The sequence below is a fragment of the Eleutherodactylus coqui genome, chromosome 5 (genome assembly GCF_035609145.1).
Source record: "Eleutherodactylus coqui strain aEleCoq1 chromosome 5, aEleCoq1.hap1, whole genome shotgun sequence".
Taxonomy (NCBI): Eukaryota; Metazoa; Chordata; class Amphibia; order Anura; family Eleutherodactylidae; genus Eleutherodactylus; species Eleutherodactylus coqui.
Window position 1 is genome coordinate 246,524,349 of NC_089841.1, and position 25,047 is coordinate 246,549,395.

Sequence of the window (25,047 nt, forward strand, 5' to 3'; positions counted from 1 at the left end):
AACCAGATATAAAGAACTGTCAAAGGCTCGCTGGCAGTAAAGATTTACAAGAAAGCAACCACACAAATGTTTATCTCATCTGAAGCAGTTCATCTAATCACTTGTCATATCAGATACAGTACATGCTACACAAAGCCAGTACAGTTTACTTGCAACTGCTGGACTGTGGTGCTCTGTACCTCTTCTACACTTGGAGGAAGTACACGGAACTCTTCCAGGAACATATTCGGCTTCAGGTTTTCCTCTGTTGATGTGTTCATTCTACAAAACAAAGTGAAAAGGTGTGATAATACATAAAGTATACTGGAGTGTTTCTTTTATACCACATGGCTGTCATTCTTAATAACTACGGTAATAAGGCCATTGGGGCTTTTATGTTCCTTTTTTTAAGAGCAATTCCAATTTTTATTTATTTGTTCCAGCACTGTCCAGCAAATGCTGGGAGGGCAATCATCCCTCTAAACTACGACAGCAGTTTTTCCATAATTGGTCATAATTTATGGGATTAAGGGTTTAACCATTGAAGACATTTATTATCTATCCAACAGGATAGATGAAAACTGTTAGATCGGTGAGGGTCCAACTGCTTTGGCCTATAGCTATGATGAGAATCGTCGCATCCCAATTTGCTCTTGTGAGTGGAACGACGGTGCGCATGTATGACAACTGCTCCATTGACTTCAATGGTAATGTGGAAGATAGCCAAGCGTATCAATTTCCTTCGCTTCTGTAGAAGTCAATGGGCTTGGTGGTCATTCATGTACACCGAATGTGCACAGTCGCTCCATTCACCAGGGAGATTTGGGGTGTATTGTTCTCATGTTCTGAAACCTTGTCAAACAGGCCCATTTGACAAGTGAAAACCTATCATAGGGCTTCGTGTGGTGCTGAGTGTAAAGGCAGCAGTATACATTCCTAAGCTCTTGCTCACGACCTGAAGGTTGCAGGTTTAATCTCCGCATGGTTCAGGTAGCCGGCTCACGGTTAACTCAGCTTTCCATCCTTCCAAGGTCGGCAAAATGAGCAACCAGCTTGGTGGGGGGTAATAAACAAATGACCTGAAAGCGCAGTGGAATAAGTTGGCGCTATACAAATAACAAGTCCCCCGCTTCCATCCAGGGGTTCTGTCTGAATTTGGTGTTTGGGGATTCAAATGTAAACCCAAGATGTACTCAAAAATGCAGTGAGAATGCCTCCTTTTAATTGCATAAGTATTGTATAATTGTGAGGAAGATTTATCCTTTAAAATCTAGGTAGAATAGCTTTTCTGCAAAGTAATTACAGTTGGTTACTTTACATATGGATGATGCAGCTTTGTGACAAAGCACTCAACACTGGGTAGCAAAATAGTCCAGTAATCTCCAGAATTCATTATTCCATATGTAAACATTATAACCCAATATATCAAACTCAAAACACAACTGAACCTTCATGTTGGATTTTGTTTTATTTCTTTGAAAACTTGAAACTCTCTTCTATAAAACATAGATATTCTTTACTATAGACAATGCACTAGATTTTTAAAAGATGGTAATAATATTGTCCAGAATGCCAAATAATTCATGTCTGTAATATACTGCACTCTATACCAAGTAATTAAAAGGCCCTGTGGATTTTCACCTATTTGAGCTGCTGTGTTTGTCTAGAATTGTTATCGAATTAGTCTATTCCATCATCAGGAACATATCTAGGGGGCTGGTGGGGCATGTGCCCCAAGTGCAGCCAGGATTGTGGTGATTGAATAGTCTGTGGATGCTGATGTAGCAGCAGCAAAGTACACTTACAGAACAATGAATTGTAACGGTGCTTGCTGGCCAGGCCAATGCACTTACAAATAAGTGATTTTTAAGGCCCAATGTCAATTTGCACGCACGGATTCCACCTGCTGACTCCTGCAGTGGAATCCGTGTGTGCCCGTGCACATGGAGAGGAAAATAAATTTTCTTACCTCTCCGGATCGAGCGCGGGTCTCCTCCATCGTGGCCAGATCTTCTTTCTTCAGCACGGCGGATGCGCAGTACTCTTTTTTTTTCCCCCCCTTCAAATCTCCTGCTTTCCCACGGATCTGCGGCCCGTTCACAGTGACAGCTGCAGGCGATCTGTGGATCAGACGGCTTTCATTGACTTTAATGGAAGCCGTCTCCGTGGGATCAGCAGGAAAATGGAGCATGCTGCGATTTCTTCCCGCACGTGCGGTTCACAAAAAAAAGAAAAATTACATCCACATGCTTTTTACTGTCCTGCGTATGGTAATACACCCCTATGGGCAGCTTGATTTGCGGTACCAGCGCAGATCTCCCGCGCTGATACCACATATCAAATCCACCCATGGACATTGGACCTAAGTATACAGTGTGCCTTCTGCATCAGCTAATTTTTCATATACTACAATGCAAAATATAATTATCAAAGAATTAAAAACATCAAATGTTATTGTTACCAAGCCCACCAACACCCAAAACAATGTTGTTAAAAACATTTAAAACTAAGAGGATATACTTTTAATAAGACAACCAGGTCAGATTCCGCATGTGGGATCCCGCAGCGGAATCTGACCTCGTGCCCGGCCGGTGACCCCCACGTAGCTGTCCGCAGTCGTCTCTTCTGTACTGCGGATGTGCTGGCCGGCGCACATGCGCAGTACAGAAAATGCCGCGCCAGCACTATGCGATGACGCAGAGTCCGTGACCCTTCCACAATGTTACTGTGGAAGGGCCGTGGATTGGACGGCTTCCATTGACGTCAATAGAAGCTGTCCGTGTACAATCCGCCCTGGAATAGGACATGCTGCGATTTTCCCTCGCTTGTGGACATGGAAAAGCGATATTCCATAGCATACCTATGGGCAGTATTTGCTGCGGAACCCGGAGGTGCATTGGGCCTTTTAGGGACTTTTTGTGCTGTGCTGAAACTCATAGTATAATTGTACTTGATATACATTGGTGGTTTTAAATGTTTGTAACAATATTTTTCTGGTGTTGCCGACCTTGTTTATCATAAAATTTGATATTATTTATATATTTTTTGGAATGTATGACTTTATTATGCATCGCTGTTTTCACACATTGTAGTATATGAAAAATTACCTGATGCAGCAGCCATTCAGTAGACTTGAAAATCACTGATGTGGCCAGCAAGCACGGTTACAGCTCATTGTTCTGTACCTGGTGGCTGCCACATCCGCATCCACAGACTATTTAACCACCCCATGCCCTCCGGTCTTTTCCCAGACTAAATAGCACAACATGCTACCATTCAGAGATAAACATACCTGAAAAACATTTGCATTGCAGGAAGATTTCTTTGCCAGCCCACAATTGGGTCTTGTACGGGAAAGGTTTTTAATCTGGGTAGTAGAAGTTTCAGCCTAGGTACATGCCAACCAAATTGTACAACATGATCTACGAACACAGTTTCCTCCGGTAGAAGGTAGTCTGAAAGTACCAAGCATTTCACAGTAAGGCTCCGTTTACATCTTGTTTCTTAAGCACATCAGAGGTATATGTCTGCAGTATTCCCAAATATGTACCCCTGACAGAAGCCTGAAATGAATGCCTCTGTATAGGTATACAAACACCCATTGTAAAAAAAACCATAAACCTCTCAGTATACAACACAACAGGACAGAGCATGCTTGGTTGTGTAGAGCACAACACTATCTCTTTAGTTAGCTTTTTTTCTTTAAATGGAATCTTGTCAACTCAAAGATGCATCCAAACTGCAGACATGATGTTATAGAACAGGAGGAGCCGAGCAGATGGATATATATATTTATGGGCAAAGATGCAGTATAACTTGTATTTTATTCATGTATATCCCTGTACATTCTGAGCTGAACAGTCCAGTGGGCGGAGCTATCAGTGATTGACAGCTACCTCTGTATGTACAGTCATACACAGCTGTCAATCACCGATAGGACCGCCCATTGGACTGTTCAGCTAAGAATGGGGCAAAACGTTTCCATGAATAAAATACAAGTTCTACTGAATCTTTATAAAACTATATATGCATCTGCTCAGCTCCTCCTGCTCTATAGCATGCTGTCTGCAGTTTGGGCAGCATCTTCCAGCTGACAGGCTCCATTTAAGGGCGGCCGCTATGAATGAGGTTGGATAAGGTACATTTGCACACGTGTCTGCGCATAGTGCTGTCCTTTTTGTGCACACAGGGCCTGTTCACACGTGTGTGTACGATACACCCCTTCGGTGGATTAAAAGGTTTTTTAGTCTAATGAGGTCCAGAGGTGTTCTTTTGCCCCCGGTTTTGAGTAGTGTTTCATGCTTCCCCCTATTTGCGCACTTCCCATAGACTTCTATTGGGCCTTTGCTGCAAAATACATAGAAAGATTGAGCAGGTCCTATTTTTTTCTACATGCGCAAAACACGCTCATGAGAATGAATCCATTTACATCAATAGCCTGTATAATCTGCGTATTACACGTGTGTATATTTTATGTGGGCAGAAACATGAGCAAATTCGGTTGTGTGAAGAAGCCCTAACGAAGGAGCGGAAGCTCTGTTATAAAGCTAAGTGTAGCTATTTCCACTATAAATGATACAGCACATCGCTAATAGAAACTATTTAGAGCAGTGAATCCCAACCGGGGCGCTTTGGCACTCTGGTGTGCTTTAAGAAGTTCCTAGTGGAACAAAGAAAACGTTTTTTTTTCTTCAGGGATGCAAGATAATGATTTTTTGACGAGGCATGCCACGAGCTGAAAAAGGTTTGGAAGTACTGATGTGGAGCATAACCCTGTGAAGCTGTAAGAGAGTTTCACAGTGTCAACTTATGGAGAGAAAAAATGCAGGATGCTATACGGTATGCCGTACTGCTGACCCTATTCTTACTTAGGCTGCCCGCGCACAGACGGATTTTTGCTGCGGAATCCACGGCAGGTGTCCGCACCACGGATCCGCAGCAATAATGATCATAGCATGCTATGGAAAAATCACTTTTTTCTGCATGCGATTGTAAATCAATTGCAAGAAAAAAATCCCGTATGCTCCATTTTTGCGCGGGTTTCCGCAGGCACAGCTTCCCATGAAGCCAATGGATGCCGTCCGACCAGCACCCCATCCACAATTAACATTGCGGACAGGTCGCGGATTCCCCATCATCGTCTTGATGACGCATGCCCGACGGTGGCTCACTGCAACCATCTGCAGTGCAGTAAAAGAAGAAAGAACACAGGTACACAGGATCAACGGCCGCTATCAGACCTAGAATCCACTGCAGGAACCCGCATGCAGAATCCGGCTCTGCCGTGTGTGGGCAGCCTTGCACAGGGTTACGAGAGCTGCAATATGGAGGTTTACTGCAGGCTGAAGGCCGTTTGCCACTGCACCTCGTTTTTTTTCCAATTTGCTCAATCTTTTGCTTCTGATCTTGTGAAATTGCACATTATATTATATTTGATGATCTAACTTCTGTCAGATTATATCAAATGCCTGATTAGACAAAATTAACTAGAATGACTTTTTATTCACTGCATTTGAATAGGAGGTTCACCCTGCGACACACGGCTACTCGATACACCCACATGACTTCTGTATTACCTTCTGAAGCCGATGGTGGAATAGCCCTCCAACATTCCTCATGATCATGCTTATCCTTAGATACATTTTCAGCCGCGGAGCACAGCTCCTCTAGGTCTGTCTGAGAGCAAGGATTTGAACTTGGAACAATGTCCAAGGAGTTTTCCATATTAAATGTAGGCTTCCTAATTATACATAAAGAAAATTGTGAAGATTTAATTAGCTGCATTCAGTATTGAAAAGGACAATGTAATCAGTCTAAGAGCTCATTCACATAGGCGTGAAAAATCACACAGGACTTAGCTGCACAAAAACATTGCGGCTAACTCACGAGAAAATCGCGTGAATGGACTCTCCTGCTATCAGGACCCGAGCTTAATAAGCAGTGAAAAAAAGCGTTGCTGCTCCGGGAAAAGAGAGAAAGATGAGTGAAAACCTTGCGGGGCTTTCCTTCATCGCAAGGGACTCCCTTCATCTCAGCATGGATGGAGGGATATTCCTGCAGGGATGCTGGAGGGATATCCCTGTAGCAGGGAGATAGGGGTTCCTCTACAGGGGAGAAGGAATTCCCCCATAGCGGGGAAATCCCACCATCTCCACTGCAGGGGAATCTCTCTGTACCTGCTATAGGGAAATCCCTCCAGCCCCACTGAGACTGAGTCCCCAGTGATCAAGGGGATTCCCTCAGGGCTCCCTTCATCACTTTAGCTGCAGTGAAGGGAAGCCCTGTGGCGATGAAGGGGGTTCCCCCGGGACCCCCTTTATCTTATTCTTTTTCTCCCTCCTGTGGGGAAATCCCTCCAGCCCTGTGGAGATGAAGAGAACCCCTGGGGAGTCCTCTCATCCCCGCAAGGAGTAACAGGAGCTTACAGTGGGGCATTTAAAACGTGCTTCTGGGTTTAATGGTGTGGCAGCACCCTCTCCCTTCTCCCTTTTTGTTCAGCTCCCATAGGAGTCTATGGAAACTCCTGTGCATCATGCACCAAAGATAGGTCAGGTCTTTTCACGCAGCAGGGAATTTGAGTTGTGTGAATTTCAGTCACTGATGTCTTATCTTTTTAGATGTGAGTTTTTTATGCGGCTAAAATCCCTTCATCTGAACATTTCCATAGGAAACCATTGGTTCCAATAGTCACGTTTTTGCGCATTTAAGTTAGCTGCATGAATTCCCCCGTGTGAAAGAGCCCTAAGGGTGCACTCACACATCACTGACTTGCTGCAGATTTTATCGCACATATTGGTACAGATCTGTAGCAGATTTTACACTTACAATTTAAATCAAATTGAAGAGATGAAATCTGCTGCAGATCTGCACAAAAATCTGAAAAAGTCTGCAGCAAACCAGAGACATTTGAACACACTCAGACCTTATTCACACAACCATGTATATGTGTTGTGGCACAGGGTATTAGTGTATCTTGACGCCACCAGGAAGTCCCGGTGGAGTCAAGAGTGACAGGGGGGTGACGCCCCCTGTAGCTGATTCGCTGGACAGATGGCAAGGCAGAAGGTCCTGAAAGGCAATAACATCTGTGTGGAAAAGGCATTGTGTGTCACCCGCTGGGGCAGGCTACTAAGCAGTGAGGCAACTCAGGCATGAAGTGCCTTCTGCAGACCAGCAGGGCCCCCCCATGTTACTTAGTGATGGCTGCGGCTGCAAGGATGGCACCGAGGCGGGGGAGCCACTGTCATACCCGGGCGGACGCACAGTGCAGCAGCACAGCAGGGATCACAGTGCGGCGCGGGAGCAAAGCAGGATCGTGAGCGCTGCCACATTCTGCGAGTAGTCACCTTCTCCAGCAGGGCAGTAGCGAACCCTATCATGTGATGCAATGATTTCAGCTGCAGCAGGCAGGGCTCCGCGGCGGTGGAAAGGCACTGTGAGATCCGGCCAGACAAACTGTGCAGAAGCAGAGGAGCGATCGGAGTGCGCCGCGGGACCGCAGCACGATCCTCTTCTGTGACACATGTCCACTAGGTGTGCGCAGGGCAGCCGCCTTAAGGGACCACACAGGGGCCGGGATGCTCGCAGCAGCTAGGCTGCCGCCGAAACATAAGACACAGCCGGCGTCCGTCAATCTGCCCTCATCCTCCCTGCGGCAGGGAGGCATCACAGTCCACTAGGCCTGACAGTCAGGGGTGCAGCCTGTACATACCTTTTTGCTGGCCCTGCTGGCTTACGCTGAGGACTACTTTTTACCCAAATCCGCCGGTTAGCAATGTACACTGTGCACCTAGGACCTTCGTCTCTTGACCCAATCGGGAGCTAGGGGCATTCCTCCTGTCAAACCGCTAGCTTCCGGTGGCGTCAAGATACACTAATACCGTGGCCCAGTGCATGCTTTCCTGGCCCCCTACATAATGTCATGCATGTAATGTCTTGTGTTGATGCACTGCGCAAAAACTGTCTTGTCATTCTGCTATGTGTATTGCATCAAATGCAGCAAATGATGGGTTAAATGTCTGCAAGGTGTGCGCTGGTTGTCAGTAAAAGTAACAATTACGTCCTGTCACGCGGTATCAGAGAGGGTATAAATGTGAGTGCTTGAGAGGCGGAAAAGATGTCCATGTCTTCTGGAGTCGGAGTCAGGAGGTCCAGCTACACGGGGGCACCTTCAGCCCTCATGTAGTGAAGCATGGAAGCGGAGGAGAGGTTTTCCGGTGTGCTTTTTTTGTGAAGGAGATGGAGTGAGCCCCTAAGAGAGAGAGAGCAAGCAACGAGTGAGTAAAACTTTCTCAAGGCTCAGTGCCGAGGTAGGTATTAGTGTATCTTGACGCCACCAGGAAGAACTGGTGGAGTCAAGATTGACAGGGGGGGTGACGCCCCCTGTAGCTGATTGGCTGCAGAGCTCAATGTGCTGCAGGTCCTGGCAGCCCACTAAGGTGATGCAGCAGCTGTAGTGATTTCTGGCAAGGATGGAGCGATATCGCAGGTGTAAACTTGCGTTTTTTGTGCGATTACTATGTGTTTTTGTTCTTGGAAAACTTGCATTGCATGGTAGGAGTATTTGATGCCTCTCTTGCTGACATACTGCTGTTTCCGTGTAAAAGCCCGCCCTTCCCATTAGTCACTATTCCACACAGAAAACATAGCACCATCGCATCGCACTCACGCACGTGTTGCGATAATTAGCCTTAATGCATTTCAATGTCATACAAAAAAATGCAGCCTCGCAACATCGCAAAAACGCTATCGCAAGTGAGTGTGAGCCCTAAGTGTTACACTTACACCTCACCATAACCCTCCATCCCTGACACAAATTACCGGATGCTGCTTTTCCTATGCCTCAGTGCTGACAGTCCGTCCACTCCCCACCCAACCCCTTCCCCGGCACTGTCTACTCACGCAGCCGTTTCCCCTGCGGCCGAAGCAGGCGGGAGCTCTGTGAGTCGCGCCCCGCTGCTGTGCCCTGCTCACGCTCACGCACCACCGACACAGTAGTCTTGAGCTAGCGCACCCCCTGCGGCCGCAGCATGTGGGAGAGCTTATAGTCGCGTCGGCGCTAGTGTCTCCGGGTCCCACTCCTGCAGCACTTGAAAAGATGCAAGGTGCTTCAGCTCCCCCAGCGGCCCAAGTAGGCAGGCAGAGCTGTGACAGGTGTCCCTGCTGAAGTCCAGGACTGTACACGCTTCCTCTTCGGCTACCCCTGCGGCCAAAGCAGGCGGGAGCACTATCACTGCCGCCCCTGGGTACCACTCCTCTTCCAGCATGGGTCCCGCTTCGACTCCCCCGCAATTTTCCTAGCGTCCCTGGCTCGTAGCTCCTTCCAGGACCTTAGCTTCTTGAGCGAATCTGGAGCTGGGGGTGTGACAGGGGCGTTCCTGTCAAACCCCTAGCTTCCGGTGGCGCCAAGATACACTGGTACTATTTCTTCTTCTTTAACTGTTCACACCCAAGCATCCTAAAGCCTGGAACCACTGGGTGGAGGTATGCATCTCCAGTTGTCACACACACAGGCATCCTGAAGTCTGGGATTGAGGTGTGTGGAGGTACTCATCGTCAAATCTGCCTGTGTATGTGTGTATGTGTATGTATATATACACATACACACACACACACACATATATATATATATATACATACACACACATATATATCATTTTCTCTGCACTTGGAATACTGCTGATTTTGCCCTGTACTGTCTGAGGTTTATCACCCAGTAAAGTTATTCCAGGCCCTGACCTGAGGTACTATGCTACTGTCTGTGGCTCGTTTTTTTTCTTGCCAATGTTTATTCCGATGGATGCCGGAACAGTGGCGTCACCCATGACAATCCCTTCGCCTGTCCTAATGTTTATTGGGCACCCCATGCTGGAGTTGTCCGGAAGAGGCCCAGAGCTGCCCTGGGGCCTCGGCTGCGTGCGTCCCTCCGGGAAGGAGCGTGGTAAGTGCCGCCGGGACAAGCCAGCATCTTGCCCTCCCAGCTCCTCAATGTATGCCATGTGTCTGGGGTCACCCTACGGGACGCTGCATATGCAGTGACCATCTGAAGCATTGGATTCCAATGTATTTATTCAGATTAACGATTTTCTGGCCGGGTAAAAAAATCACGCTGGCAAAAAAAGCACATTGCCCACTGTTTTTGGTAGCTGATTTTATACGCTGTGTCCAAAGATAGGTCTTGCCCTATCTTTGTCCGAGATACGCTGAAAGTTACCATAGACTTCTATGGGAGCTGATAAAAAGAGAGGAGGAGGGAGTTTAGCTGTGTCCAACACTTCGAAAAGAAGACATCTGCCTCTATTTAAGCATTAGCAGTCATTGCAAGGATTTCTGCTGATCGAGGAATTTCTGTGCTGCAGTGTATTTTTTTGCTGAAGAACTGCAGCCGCTCGTGTGAATGGCAGAAAATACACGGCTAAAGATCGGGACTTGATTGCAGCTATTCTTCATGTAATTCTACAGTGCGTACAGGCGACCGTAAAACCGCATACTGTCGTGTGAAAGAGCCCTAAAGGGGTACTCCAGTCTTTAAAAATTGATCACCTATTCCCAGTATAGGCTATCAATTTTTGATCAGTGGCAATCTGCTGCTCGGGACCCTGGGTCATCAGCTGTTGTCTCGGGTATAGGCAATGACTATGAAGCAGGAAACAGACAGCTCCATACACATTGCAGCTGCTGGGGTTGCTAATGCAGGCACAGTTTCCGCTGAATTCAATGGGAATTGTGCTTGCATTACCAACTCCGGCCACTACAATGTGTACAGAGCGATCTGCTTCCTGCTACTTACACACTGTCAGTGAGTGGGATAACAGATGATCAGCTGGGCTCTCAAGCAGCAGACCCCACTGATCAAATATTAATCAATATTCAGAGAATAGGTCAGCAGTAGTTTAGTGTGGATGTATTGGCCGTCTCGCTGGCACACATGCGCAGTAGAGATTTCTTTTTTTTTTTAATCTACTGCTCTTCCTGCGGAGTACATGGCCTGTCTGCAGTGTGAACTGCGGACAGACTGCGGGTCGGATGGCTTCCATTGACTTCAACGGAAGCTGTCTGTGCGGGTATTGCAGTAAGGGTGGACACTCACTGGCAATATTTTCTTTCTTGCACTGCGAGAGCACGAGAAAACTCTCGCCTCGCAGTGCAAGAAAGATGCCGATATACAACCGGCATATCGCCAGCCTTTTCAATGGGGCCAGCGGCAGCAGCGCTAGCCCCATTGAAAACATAGGGAGAATAGCACGGACTTGTGCCACAGCTGCCACAGCCCTTAGCTAGTGGATGGGTAAAAACTTTTACATGCCATTAACTAACTGAAATAGCCCTTTAGATTTAACAACCAAACAGTAGTGCAGTAAATGCGTCCCCTACGCACACACTACTCAGTGATGGCTCGTATATTGATACTTTCATCTTTAATTATTTTATGTCTATGCGTTACAAGGTAGAGCAGAAAAAAAATATGGTCCATCAAACAACGTATAGACACTGCTGGTAGGATATAGCTAGGTGCACTGATATTTAGTAATATACATATTTATATACATATCTGTAGCAAATGTTAACTTTTCATTTAGGCCCCTTTCACACAACTGTATGTGTTCTTACATTTGGAGGATCGCTGCTAAAAAATCACATGAAAAGAGAATAGCCGCGCTCGAGTCCTGATCTTAGTTTGAGTTTTCTCGTCCATTCACACAAGCAACTGTGGCGTATTGACGATAAAAATACGCTGCAACACGGAAATCCCTTGATTGGCAGAAATCCTCGGAATGACTAATAATGCTTAAATAGAGCCGTCTGTCTTCTTTTCTCACCATTGGACGCAGCTAAACTCCCTTACCACTCCCTTTTTCCAGCTCCCATAGGACCATGGGACCTTCAAGTGTTTCTCAGCAAAAGATCGGGCAAGACCTATCTTTTCACATGCTGTATAAAATCGGTCGCCGTTTTCTATAATCGTTGTGCTATTTTTGCAGGCGCGATTTTTTTTATGCGCCAAAACAAACAAAAAAAAAAAAAATCGCTCATCAAAATGAATAAAAAAAAAATAATAAAATCGCTCATCAAAATGAATACATTGGAAATGCTTCAGATGGTCGCAATTTTTTGACTCGGCAACAATAGCGTATATACGGTCATGTGAATAAGGCCTTAATGTGTTATCATAACTCAACTACAATGTACTACAACGCTTTAAATCAAGTGATCAGGATACACCAGTCATGCTAACAATTGCTACATATGTACTTCTACATCTCTAGACCACAATACATGGATGATATTTCAGCATGCATTGACATACGTTTCCAGGATGTCTGTAAGGGGCGCATATCTCTTCCACGCTTCTGTTACGGAGTCCTCTTCATTTACTTTGCAGACTGGAATAGCTATATTTAAGAAAGAAGAAACATGTTTCTATGTAGACTTCTAGACCCGCCATGAATCCCATTACCAATATACTTCCAAATCCATCAGAATGCAATTAATTGATATCTAAATTAAGAGATTTGTAGTGGAGATAAAAATATACAAAGGACAGCTTTGTCATAATCTCCATTTATTTATAATGAAAGCCACAACGCTCTACCAGGCCCCTCACACCATTGGCGCCCGACAGACCCCATTGACTTATAATGATCCATTCGCCACTTTGAGGGAAACTTTTTTCTGACTAAGGCCTCATTCAGACGACTGTATATCGGACGCGTATTCACGCCGGCCGATATACTGTGTCCCTATCTGCAGGGGGGAGGGGGGGGCTGGAAGAGCCGGGAGCAGTGCTCTGAGCTCCCACCCCCTCTCTGATTCTGGGAAACTGTTTAAAGCTTCTCTATTGTATTTTATCCTATTGTTCAACAAAGTTTTTTTCAATACTGTCTGGAATTAAAGTGCAATATTAAACAGTTAAAAGTACCAATGAAATGTTATCAGTTTATTTGATTTTTATCAGGACGGGTTTTACCTGTCATGCAGAAAGTCCAGCTGCAGCTTGTCTCAAAGTGTGTGGTAGGGGTGGTGTGCATAGTTGGTCAATGCAACAATATACTTTGGGACAACTGACAGCTGGACTCTCTGCTTGGCAGGTAAAACCTGTTGTGATGCAGTCCCTTTAAGTGCTTATCCCAGTAAAGTCATTTATCACCTATCACTAGGGGTCTGACCACTGGGAACGCCAGGGATCATCAGAATGGTGGTCTCCCAGTCTCCTAGGTGAATGGAGTGACAGCGCATATGCATGACCACTGTTCTATTCACTGTCTAGCTGAGAAAAAGCACTTGGCCATCTCCGTCAGCCCCATGAAGTGAATGGAGTAGTGGTCACACCTGTGCACTGCTGCTCTTTTCACCCAAGGGACTCAGGGTGCGCCATTCTCATTATCCCTGTATGTCCCAGCAGTCGTACCTCAGCAAGTAATCATCTATGATCTATCCTATGGATTGGTAATAAATGATGTTGATGAGATAACCCCTTTAAATGTAGACAATCTAAAGTCTTAAAAAAGGAGTTGTCCAGCTTTAAATTCTTGAAGATAGGCCATCAATAGTTTAAAGGTGGACAGCCCCTTTAAGAGCAAAATCTGTTCAAAAATATTTTACAACCAATGTTCACACGCAACAGTTTTTTTGTATGTATTTTCATTCAAAAATCAGAAACAGATCATGAATAGTAGAAAAGTAAAAAGGAAAAACTTCTTCACCTTAAGGCCTCATGTCCACGGGCAGATTTCAATTGCGGAAACCGTGCGAGGCACCCGCGTGGAAGATCTAAAGTTCAAGCCGCCCAAAGGGAAGCATGGGCGTCCACATTTCAATTTACACATGCGGATTTGTTTTCCGGATTCCGCATGCGGAAAACAAATTGTAGCATGCTCCATTTTAGTGCAGATGCCGTACAGATGGCTTCCATTGAAGTCAACAGAAGCTGCCCGATCCGCAATTGATATTGCGGACGGGCCATGGATTCTGCGAGAAAGCAGGAGTTTAAAAAAATAAACAAACTGTATTGCGCATGTGCGCTGGCCGGCACTTCCCCACACACCGCAGTACAGAAAAAAGAAAACCCAGGTAGCACGGTCCTCCGCCGAGGGCAGGGTTGGATTCCTCTGTGGGCTACAATAAACCTCAATGCCAAGATTAGGATGTGTAAATGTACAAGGTTCTTGTAGCATGTTCACATTTACAGTACAGTTGTGCTGCCTTGTACAATCCTGTCCCGAGAGCCGTCACAAGGTAATAATGACGCTGCCAACAGCAAGGATAGTTCTGAATGATATGTCCATCAGACACTTGTAATCAATCTTTCAAACCATCGGTCCTCAGTGGCTTGAAAAATCATTCCATGTAAATGGACCTTTATGTCCTTAGTAAATTATGAGCATGGAATTGGATTTCCCTGCTTTAATTGTCGTATTGTTACTAGTCATAAAGGAAAGATTTCTGATTATGAACATATTTTAGCAAATACATGCGTTCCTCAATAATGGTTAAAGCATACCGGAGTTTAACAAGTTTTCTAAAATCCACCGGGTTCTGATTTTTAGGTGGTCTTCCTCATTTTTTTGTTGCTTTGCTGTTTGCAATCAATTTTTAGTGAGTGGGCATGTAGCAAACCTGGTAATCTGTCAATAGTTCCCTGTCCTGACTTCCTTGCCCTTACTTCCCATGCTGCATTGCCCTGTTTCTGGTCTAATCCGCAGGCAGTATCAGCATGCCCATCCCTCTGCTTTCCCATCCTGATTATCAGGCATTTAGAGACATTCTGGACAAATGGCTGGTACACCCACATTAATGTATGTGTGTAATGTGCACACACACAAGCTGTTACAGCAGGAGAGGCAGAGACTGTGGGGATCATTATCAAAGTGTCTGCAGATCTGTCAACCTGCAGCCTGTGGGAGCAGGGGAGCCGCCTGTGAAGATAGCCCTTCGCCCTGTTGCTATGGAAATGTCTGTGTCCTTGTTACTATACAAGCTCTGTACCTCACAACAGGGTGGACTGCAAAGAAGCTGAAAGGGAGACTCCTAGTGGCAGCTAATTTACAGTGGCAAAGCAAGAAAATTTTTAATGCTAATATTTTACAGAAATGATGAGAGTAACAAAAGCTGGTAGATGAGTATAAGTTGTATGAAAAGTTAGTGTCCCTTTAAGCTACATTTTAAACACTCTAGGTAAAAACAGTCAAACAACATACATCTTTTCCATGGCGTTCGATATAAGTCATTGACAAATATGTTGCTGTGACAATATTCTTCTTCTTTCAGAATTTCTTTAGGAAATGGGATGAGCATCCAAGATGTAGCAAGTTTTTGTTTCATGAAATTCTGAATTGTGAAAAGAAAAAAAAAATACTACTTTATGTTTTGCATGGTACATGTAAGGCTATAGATAAACAATATATAAGGAGCCTACTACAATCAAGTCAGGGCAGGTTTTAAGTCGTGTGAGCACCTTTATTAGAGTCCCTTTTGAAACAGGTCTCCATGAAATTTAGGCCTCTTTCACACAACCGTATGCATTTTTACGCTCGAAAACAAATCGCATGAATAAAGAATATCCGCGATCAAGTTTTGATCTTAATGAGTGCTTTGTCCATTCACATGGGCGGCTGCCGTGTATCAGCAAAAAAAATATACTGAAGCGCAAATTTTTTAAGCACCCAAAAGTTGCTTAATTAAATGAATTTATTGGAATTTAAAGGGGGGGGGGGGACTTTTAATTTGTATAGCACCAACTCATTCCGCAGCGCTTTCAGGTAATTTATTTATTACCCCAGACGGCAGCTGCTAGGAGAGTATTGATTTTTTTTTCAGTCCTAGCTACACTAGATGGATTTTTGGGGTAGGTCTTAAATTGCAAGCCCTTCCCCAGAAAGTCGGTGTGCGGTTAACGCTGCCAAAAACGCACCACCAAGTTCTGCCGCGTTTTCAGAAGTGCTGAAACTGCTGGCCATTCATTTCAATGGGCGACACAGGGCTGAAAACGTTCAAAAATACAACATGCAACGCTGTCAAAGTGCAGCATTGAAGACTGTTTTCAGTTTTGTGTGAGCAGCCCCATTGAAATGAATGGGAGCCTTGTACAGCGTTTGACACAGCGCTGAATAAGTAGAGCTAAACGCTGTACAAAAACGCCTGTGTGAGGGAGGCCTTCGTGTGGAAATGGGGACTCCATATTAGAGTTACTTGCGAGGTCGCTCTTGTCAGGGTGGTTACCCTGACTTGCAACTGTAGAGTTTGATGGCCAATCAGGGCTTAATTGGGATAGGTACAACTGGTCTCTTTGATTCCTGCAATATTTGCAGCAATACCAGTGCTGCTTTTAACAAGTCAATGTTTAAGACCAGCTCCTGAAACAGAGGACAGTGCTGAGTCTGGATAGTAAGATAATTTAATCTCTTTTTACTATATCTGGATGGCATTATTAGGCACTTTTTAGGTGGCTCTCATTGAGGTGTATAGGAACTAGGAAGTATTGTTTTGCTGCTGGTGAGGCACTGATGGGCGTTCCCAGCAGATGAGATGCTGAAACCATGCCGCCAGAGGTATTTGGTGGGATTAGGGGTGTTATATTTAACTATTTTCAGTTATGTGTGTTTACTTTTGATTGGTTTTATCTTTCTATAATGATAAATTGTGGTTCACCCCGGATGAAGCATTTTGATAAAGCGCACTTACAGTGTTAAACTATGTGTATGGTGTCTATATAGGTATTTCATCATATGCTATTTGTGATCAGTTATATATATATATATATATATATATATATACCTATATCCATGTATAGCCACTTTGTTTGTAATTATTTGTAATAATGTATGTTATTTTTATATATACTTTTGTCTTCTGTCTTAGGCTTTATTCACATCAGTGTATATCGGCCGCCGTTTTCATGGCCGGCCGATATACACTACCACCTGATGCATTGGATTCCAATGCATCAGATCAGATGGGCAATTTTTCCACCACGTAACAGCGACCGTCCAGCCAAGATAGAGCATTTCAGACGGGTGCTTTTACGCCGGGCAGGAAAGATAGTGCTGGAACTATCTTCCTGGCCAGAATACGTCGGCCGCTGCCATAGACTCGTATGGGAGCCAATGACAGCTGCCAGAGAAGGGAGGTGGGAGGGAGTTTAGCAGCAAGACTGGTAAACTCCCTCCCCAATCTCTCCTCCACTCCACCCCTGGTCAGCTGTTTGCAATGGGAGGGGGCGGGACGTGGCGGGAGCTAGTTGCTAAGCTTCCACACCCTCTCACTGCTGGCTCCCAACAAGGGGAGGAGAGGGAGTGGGAGCTTAGCACACTAGCTCCTGCCCCATCCCACCTCCTACCCTTGCCGAGAGCCGGCGAGGGGGCAGAAAGGGGGGAGGCAGTTTAGCAGACCCGTCCGACAGCATTGCGGGCTCAGCATGTATGCGCCAGATCTGGGCTGTCTGAACGGGCACATAAACGCCAGATTTGTGCACCCGTTTATACGTTTTTACCGCGCCGGAGGGCAAACGTAAAAACACCTACGCCCGTGTGAATAAGCCCTTAGACCAAGGGGTGCATTGTTGCATTGCAATGCACAGGACTATTATTGTATGGTTTATGAGCCCTTTATTTCCAGTAACTCTACTGAACACAAGTTATGTTGGGAAAGTGGTGAGATACTTTTATACATATGGCAGTGGTGCCAAAAACAATATTTTTTTATTATATTGGCACACCTTTATTAACTAAACGTAGGTGTATTCAGGCTGTGCCAACAGCAGCACAAACTGTAAATATGGCTCTGTTTTGAACTTAATGACATTTTTTAGGATTTTGCAGACCAGTTTTCCAATGTGTTTATAGCTATTTTCTCATTTCATCGAGCCCAGTCCACTAGAGACAAGGTTACAGAACACTATACTGTCATTGGTGCTGGAACTTACCTCGTACTCATAGTCCAATGAAAGGAACTTAAATGCGGGAAACAGGACACTGTTCATTTCTCAATAAAAAGTTTCCTGCAGGGAAATAAGAGAATCACATGGTGTTATTTTTTATTGCTACACAATATATTTTTAGGTGACTTATATCCGTTAAAGTGTACTCACTCGTCTGCATAGAGGAAATACTGTATGTTCATACAAGCCTACACCCGATAGAAATGTTGGTCTTTAGAGGGTTGACCCACTTCTAGGATTGATGACCTATTCTCAGGATAGATCAGTAGTTGATAGATGGGACTCCCGGACTCTTCCTGCAGTACCACACCAGCCCACTGCACAATGCGCTAGAACAAAAGTCAAAGAATGACATATAGATAGTGGGATTAAGTACATCCTCAAAATAAGAGTATAGCCCCACAACATCTTGGATAGGAGTAGAAACTCCACAATACATACAGGGATATTTACGATGGCTTTACGCCACAAAACTGGTGTAGAAAAGCCTCAAAATTTGGCTTAAAAAATTGTGAGATTTCCTGCTATCTACGCCTCGCCACTTTAGTGAGAAGTGGGTGTGGCTTGTTAGGAGGGGGTGTGGCCTCCTCAGAGCAACAGATGTATAATTTACACCAGAATCTCACAACGGGTTCGGTCTGTCGTACATTTCTGTGTCAGCGCATGGATACATCAAATACATGAAGAGGTGTGTGTAGAAGTGCCGGTCTTAGTAAATGTTCCCCATAATAACTACGTCATAGACCTCCACGGTATTAATAAAATATACACTATAGTTTAGGACTGAAATAAGTTATGAACTGTGTTAAACTTTGTGGCCACCATCTTGCTTCACCTGTCTGTGGTTGGCGCTGTGCTGGGGCCTCCAGTCAGTCACCCACTGCTACCTGAAGGGTGTGTGCACACAAGCCCCCAGTCTTATGCTGAGTTCACATTGGGCGGATTCCGGGCAGAAATCTCACGGTTTGGCCGCAGCAAAAAAGAGCGAGATTTCTGCAGGGAATCCGCTGCTTCAAAACCCGCTTTTCCCCTGCGGCCGATGCTCCCATAGAGGAGAGCGCAGCCACAGCGGAAGAAGAAGAAAATGAACATGCTGGGGCCGGCGAATCCACATTTCTGAGAAATCTCATCCACATGGCTGGCTTATCCTGGGATTAGCGGCCGCAAGTGGATTTGCCGCGGTGAAATTCTGGATGGTATTTCCGCGGCAAATCCCCGCAGTGTGAACCCAGCCTTAAAGGGCCAGTGCACATCTTACAAACCCCTTTCAATTCCTGACCACCTATGTGGCTAAACTTTAGGACTCTTTCACAGGGGCGACTGCAATATCTCCGCAAGAAAATTGCAGAGATATCGCATCCGTGTGATATTGCGACTTTGTTGCGCTATTTTGCTCGGCAGGGCTACCCTAAAATAAGCCCTGGCTGCCTTAAAAAAAACAAAACAATACATCAACTAACAGGCGCAGTCCGTTCCACCGCAGCTCCGGCACACTTGCTTGTAGTTTTCAGCCAAGGCTCCCTGGTCAGAGGTTCAAAATCCACGCCTCCAGGAAGTGCTGGCTCTGATTGGTTCTCGAAGCGCCGTGGCTCACCTAAAATGATCAAAAAATCGTATGCATTCCTAAATGATACCAATAGAAACTACAAAACGTCTTGCCAAAAAATGAGCCCTCACACAGTGGAACAATTAAAAAGTTATGGCTGCACAAAATAAATTTTTTTTTTTTTTTAAGTTGTACAAAACAAAAAAACGTAAATTTGGGATTGTAGTAATCGTACCGACCCATAGAATAAAGTGATTTGTGCTGCGGTATATATACTGTAGAAGCAAACCCCCACCCCACCCCCAAGATGGCCGGAAATGCTTTTTTCCTCCCATTTCACTCCACTTAGAAGTTTTTCGGTACATTGAAAATACAACTCATCCCGCAAAAAAGAAGCCCTCATGCAGCGACGTTGATGGATAAATAAAGGAGGCATGATTTCTTGAAAGTGGGGATGGAAAAAGGAAAAAGGAAAGGTCGGCGTGTTTAACCCTTTCCAATCCACTGTCTGACCTCTGAAGACATTATGATTTAAGGCTGTACAGCTCCGATGTTGGAAGACGTCCGTCGGGGTTCTCTTACTGTATATTGCCAGCCTCTCTGCTGTCGGAGCCTATCCAACGTGTCATCTCATGCAGTACTGGCTTTAGCCAGCATATAGCGCCGTTGTATAGCGGCAGGAAAAGAGTAAGCCCTCTAGGAAAACCAGGATACAAATTGGATTGGAAAGGGTTAAGGCCGGATTCGTGTGGGTGTATTTGCACGCGTATTTGCGTACGTAAAAATTTGCGTGCGCATTAGGCAAGAAATAGAAGCCATTGATTTCACTGGGTTTGTTCACATGCACAATTTTTTACTGTGCATTTCTGCACTACATGTGCCCATAGAAGTCAATGTGGGTTACGTAAATGTGCGCACAATATGCAAGGACATGCGTGATACGCTGCGTAATTCCGCTGGAAAAAAATCACATCCGTACCTTATTAGATTAATTGGCCATGTCAATCAGTGCGTCTTTGTGCAAATAAACATGTCTTGCAGACACAAAAAGTACAGTAAAATACGCCGATGCGCACAAAGAAGCATCGTTCGCTGCAGGGGAAAAAATACGCATAGACTGGTGTGAAGGGGGTCTTAAGGGGTTAAACCAAGGCCGCCAGTGATAAAGGTGTAGCACCGCGGTTGTGTCCATACGGCACATCAGTTTTGACTACTGACGCCATACATGCTGTCACACATGGTCGCTGACTAACGCACGGCGTGCCGCACCGCGTCAGACATTACAACAATACCACATCTTTGTTCCCTGAGCACAATGGCTAAACCTCAGTAAAGATGTAACTGTGTAGCCAGGAGCTGTGGGGATGAGCGCGGAGCTGAGATATCACCTGCTACCTGGGGATGAGCGCGCTGCTGACATATCACCTGTTACCTCAGGACTCGCACAGAAGCTTCTGGAAGCTGACAGAACCCTGCAGGCCGCACTGCACACAGCAGCCAATCACATTACTCCTTCCTGTCTCCATGTGGGTGGTGTAATGTGATTGGTGGAGCAGGTAACTGCTCAGCTCTATATACCTGGGGCTCACAGTGTCAGGGTATATACTATATGTACCATCTATATACCTGGAGCTCACAGTGTCAGGGTATATACTATATATGTACCCGTCTATATACCCGGGCTCAGTGTCAGGGTATATACTATATGTACCGGCTATATACCTGGGGCACAGTGTCAGGGTATATACTATATGTACCGGCTATATACCTGGGGCTCACAGTGTCAGAGTATATACTATATATGTACCCAGAGGCGTAAATTAAAGCTCCTGGGCCCCAATGCAAAATGTGTAGCGGGGCCCCTAATTATAATACTTTATTAATACCGTAGTACTGGACTACCTATATGGAGAAGAGAGGCCTTATGGGCCCCCTAAAGCTCCTGGGCCCGGGTGCAACCGCATCCCCTGCACCCATTATAGTTACGCCCCTGTATGTACCGATTATATACCTGGAGCTCACAGTGTCAGGGTATATACTATATGTACCGGCTATATACCTGGGGCTCACAGTGTCAGAGTATATACTATATATGTACCCGTCTATATACCCGGGCTCAGTGTCAGGGTATATACTATATGTACCGGCTATATACCTGGGGCACAGTGTCAGGGTATATACTATATGTACCGGCTATATACCTGGGGCTCACAGTGTCAGGGTATATACTATATATGTACTCATCTATATACCTGGTACTTACAGTGTCAGGATATATACTATATATGTTCCGTCTATATACCTGGGGCTCACAGTGTCAGGGTATATACTATATATGTACCGTCTATATACCTGGGGCTCACAGTATCAGGGTATATACTATATATGTACCTGTTAATATACCTGGGGCTCACAGTGTCAGGGTATATACTATATATGTACTCAGCTATATACCTGGGGCTCACAGTATCAGGGTATATACTATATGTACCGTCTATATACCTGGGGCTCACAGTGTCAGGGTATATACTATATATGTACCTGTCTATATACCTGGGGCTCGCAGTATCAGGTTATATACTATATTTGTACTGTCTATATACCTGGAGCTCACAGTGTCAGGGTATATACTATATATGTACCTGTCTATATACCTGGGGCTCGCAGTATCAGGGTATATACTATATATGTACTCCTCTATATACCTGGGGCTAGGATATGTACTATATGTACCGGCTATATACCTGGGGCACAGTGTTATGGTATAGACTATATATTTACCCATCTATATACCTGGGGCTCACAGTGTCAGGGTATACACTATATTTGTACCTGTCTATATACCTGGGGCTCACAGTGTCAGGGTATATACTATATATGTACCATCTATATACCTGAGGCTCATAATATTGTATATCAACCCCAGTAGTATCAGTGCACCCCCACAGTAGCCCCAGTAGTAAGGTGACTAGATTTTCTTAGGGTCAATGTCCACGTGCGTATTTTATTTATAAAATCCGAGCATGGCCCCCGCACGGGAGATCCGTACGTCTTGATGCCCATAGGGGTGCATTAGCATCCGTAGGGCAGCTAAAAGCATACAGATGTGATCTCTTCCCGGTGTGCGGGTTGCACGCACAGGAAGATATCACAGCATGCTCCATTTTCCTGCGGATCTGCTGCACGGACAGCTCCCCCAGCTTCCATTGAAGCCTATGGAAGCCGTCCGTATGCGCGGCACAGCCACAGCTGTTTTTAGTGCTGTGCTGCGGATACACGGGAGAGTAGGAGATTTGAAAAAAAAAAAGGTGTGCACAGGACATGCGCGCAGCACGCTGCTGGCGTGCCGAGCACATCCGCCGTCCGGAAGAAAGAATATCCGGCCTGCACAGAGGAGAGCCCGCAGCGTCCGGAGATGGTAAAAAAATGTATTTTCCCTCTCCATGACCGCGTGCACGCACGGATACCACTGCGGGATTCATCACTGAAATCCGTGCATGCAAGTGGACATGATGCCTAAGTCAGCTTGAGGCATGCGGCCACGATTAGTAGCCCCAGTAGTAATAGTGACTCCCCCAGTGGCCTCAGTAGTAATAGTGTCCCCTATATTAGCCCCAGTAGTAATAATGACCTCCACAGTGGCTTCAGTTATAATAGTGTCCCCTCTATCAGCCCCAGTAATAATAGTTTACCCCCACAGTGGCTTTAGTAGTAATAGTGTCCCCTATATTAGCCCCAGTTATAATAGTGACCCCTACAGTGGCTTCACTAGTAATAGTGTCCCCTATATTAGCCCCAGTGGTAAAAGTGACCCCCACAGTGGCCTTAGTAGTTATAGTATCCCCTATATCAACCCCAGTAGTAAAAGTGACTCTCACAGTAGCCTCAGTAGTAATAGTGTCCCCTATATCAGCCCCAGTAGTAATAGTGACCCCATAGTGGCCTCAGTAGTAATAGTGACCCCCATAGTGGCCTCAGTGGTAATAGTGCACCCCTGTATTGGCCCCAGTAGTAATGGTGACCTCCACAGTGCCCTCAGTAGTAATAGTGACCCCCATAGTGGCCTCAGTATTAATAGCGCACCCCTGTATTAGCCCCAATAGTAATAGTGACCCCCACAGTGGCCACAGTAGTAATAGTGCACCCCTGTATTGGCCCCAGTAGCAATGGTAACCTCCACAGTGGCCTCAGTAGTAACAATGTCCCCTATATCAACCCCAGTAGTAATAGAGAACATATATTTGCTCCAGTAGTAATAGTGACCCCCACAGTGGCCTAAGTAGTAATAGTGCACCCATATATTTGCCCCAGCAGTAATAGTGACCTCCCACAGTGGTCTCAGTAGTAATAGTGACCCCCACAGTGGCTTCAGTAGTAATAGTGACCCCCACAGTGGCCTAAGTAGTAATAGTGCACCCATATATTTGCCCCAGCAGTAATAGTGACCCCCACAGTGGCCTCAGTAGTAATAGTGACCCCCATAGTGGCCTCAGTAGTAATAGTGCACCCCTGTATTGGCCCCAATAGTAATAGTGACCCCCACAGTGGCCTCAGTAGTAATAGTGACCCCCATAGTGGCCTCAGTAGTAATAGTGCACCCCTGTATTAGCCCCAATAGTAATAGTGACCCCCATAGTGGCCACAGTAGTAATAGTGACCCCCATAGTGGCCTCAGTAGAAATAGTGCACCCCTGTATTAGCCCCAATAGTAATAGTGTCCCCCACAGTAGCCTCAGTAGTAATAGTGACCCCCACAGTAGCCTTAGTACTAATACTAATAATACTGGGGCTGATATAGGGGACACTAATATTAATGTAATACAAAAACGGAATCAAGCTCGTTAAAAATAGTTTTGGTTTTTTTCGCTACTATGTAGAAAAATGATGTGTAGTAAGAATCAGCAGTAAGTGACCTTCTCTAGTAAATGTAGGTCACCATGAACTGATAAATCATAATCTTCGAAGACTCCGAATGTTCCTTTACATTCAAGGTAAAAACACAATAGCTGAAGGTTACGGAGATAATATTCTGTTTGCCTAATGATTTCTTGTCTGCGGCACTTCGCTCCAGTCACCTACATTGATGGGATCAGATCTTAGTCTGCTAACAGTGAATATAATGCAGTAAAAGAGCAGTTAAACCCCTCGCAGATCATAGATTGGGGGATCTGTTCTTCTGTACGTCTACTTTCATCTAAAAGAGGGTTAGATGTCAGCACTATGGAGAGGGGAAAGGTTCCCTTATATTTCCTTAGGCTGGGGTTCTTTTTTTTAAAAATGCTGTGTTAAAGGGGTCTTCCGGGCAGTGCCGGCTGTGAGTCCCACACCGGGGGTTGGAGTGGAAGCCACTGCTCCGACTCCTGTGTGGTGGCCGATGCTCACAATTGCAGGTGCAGCTCTCACTGAAATCAATGGAAGCTGGGCTTGTAATTGCAGACTGGGGTCCTTCCTGCCAATGGGAGTTTATGAAAGGATGTAGACTGAGGCCCCCTGTCCATGGCCATTGCGGAATATGGCTAGCGATATTCCGCAGCAGGGGATGAGGGGGGAGACCTGTCAGTTCTCTGCGGTGAGCCTATCTCACAGA

The 25,047-nt window shown here is 45.4% G+C and overlaps 1 protein-coding gene across 3 annotated transcripts in view; it reads right to left on the reverse strand.

The window, feature by feature from the left end:
• The window catches only part of SHOC1 (shortage in chiasmata 1), a 123,431-nt gene that overhangs the window by 93,220 nt on the left and 5,164 nt on the right, over positions 1-25,047 (reverse strand). For 2 of the 3 annotated variants that reach the window (XM_066602028.1, XM_066602026.1), the window contains exons 2-8: positions 19,375-19,508; positions 18,065-18,243; positions 17,900-17,974; positions 15,177-15,306; positions 12,287-12,371; positions 3,272-3,434; positions 180-261 (exon numbers count right to left, since the gene is read on the reverse strand). In XM_066602028.1, coding sequence (XP_066458125.1) covers positions 180-261; positions 3,272-3,434; positions 12,287-12,314 — 273 coding nt within the window. In that variant the 5' untranslated portion in view covers positions 12,315-12,371; positions 15,177-15,306; positions 17,900-17,974; positions 18,065-18,243; positions 19,375-19,508. The remainder of the gene's footprint in view (positions 1-179; positions 262-3,271; positions 3,435-12,286; positions 12,372-15,176; positions 15,307-17,899; positions 17,975-18,064; positions 18,244-19,374; positions 19,509-25,047) is intronic. The other variant, XM_066602027.1, reaches the window with a different exon arrangement.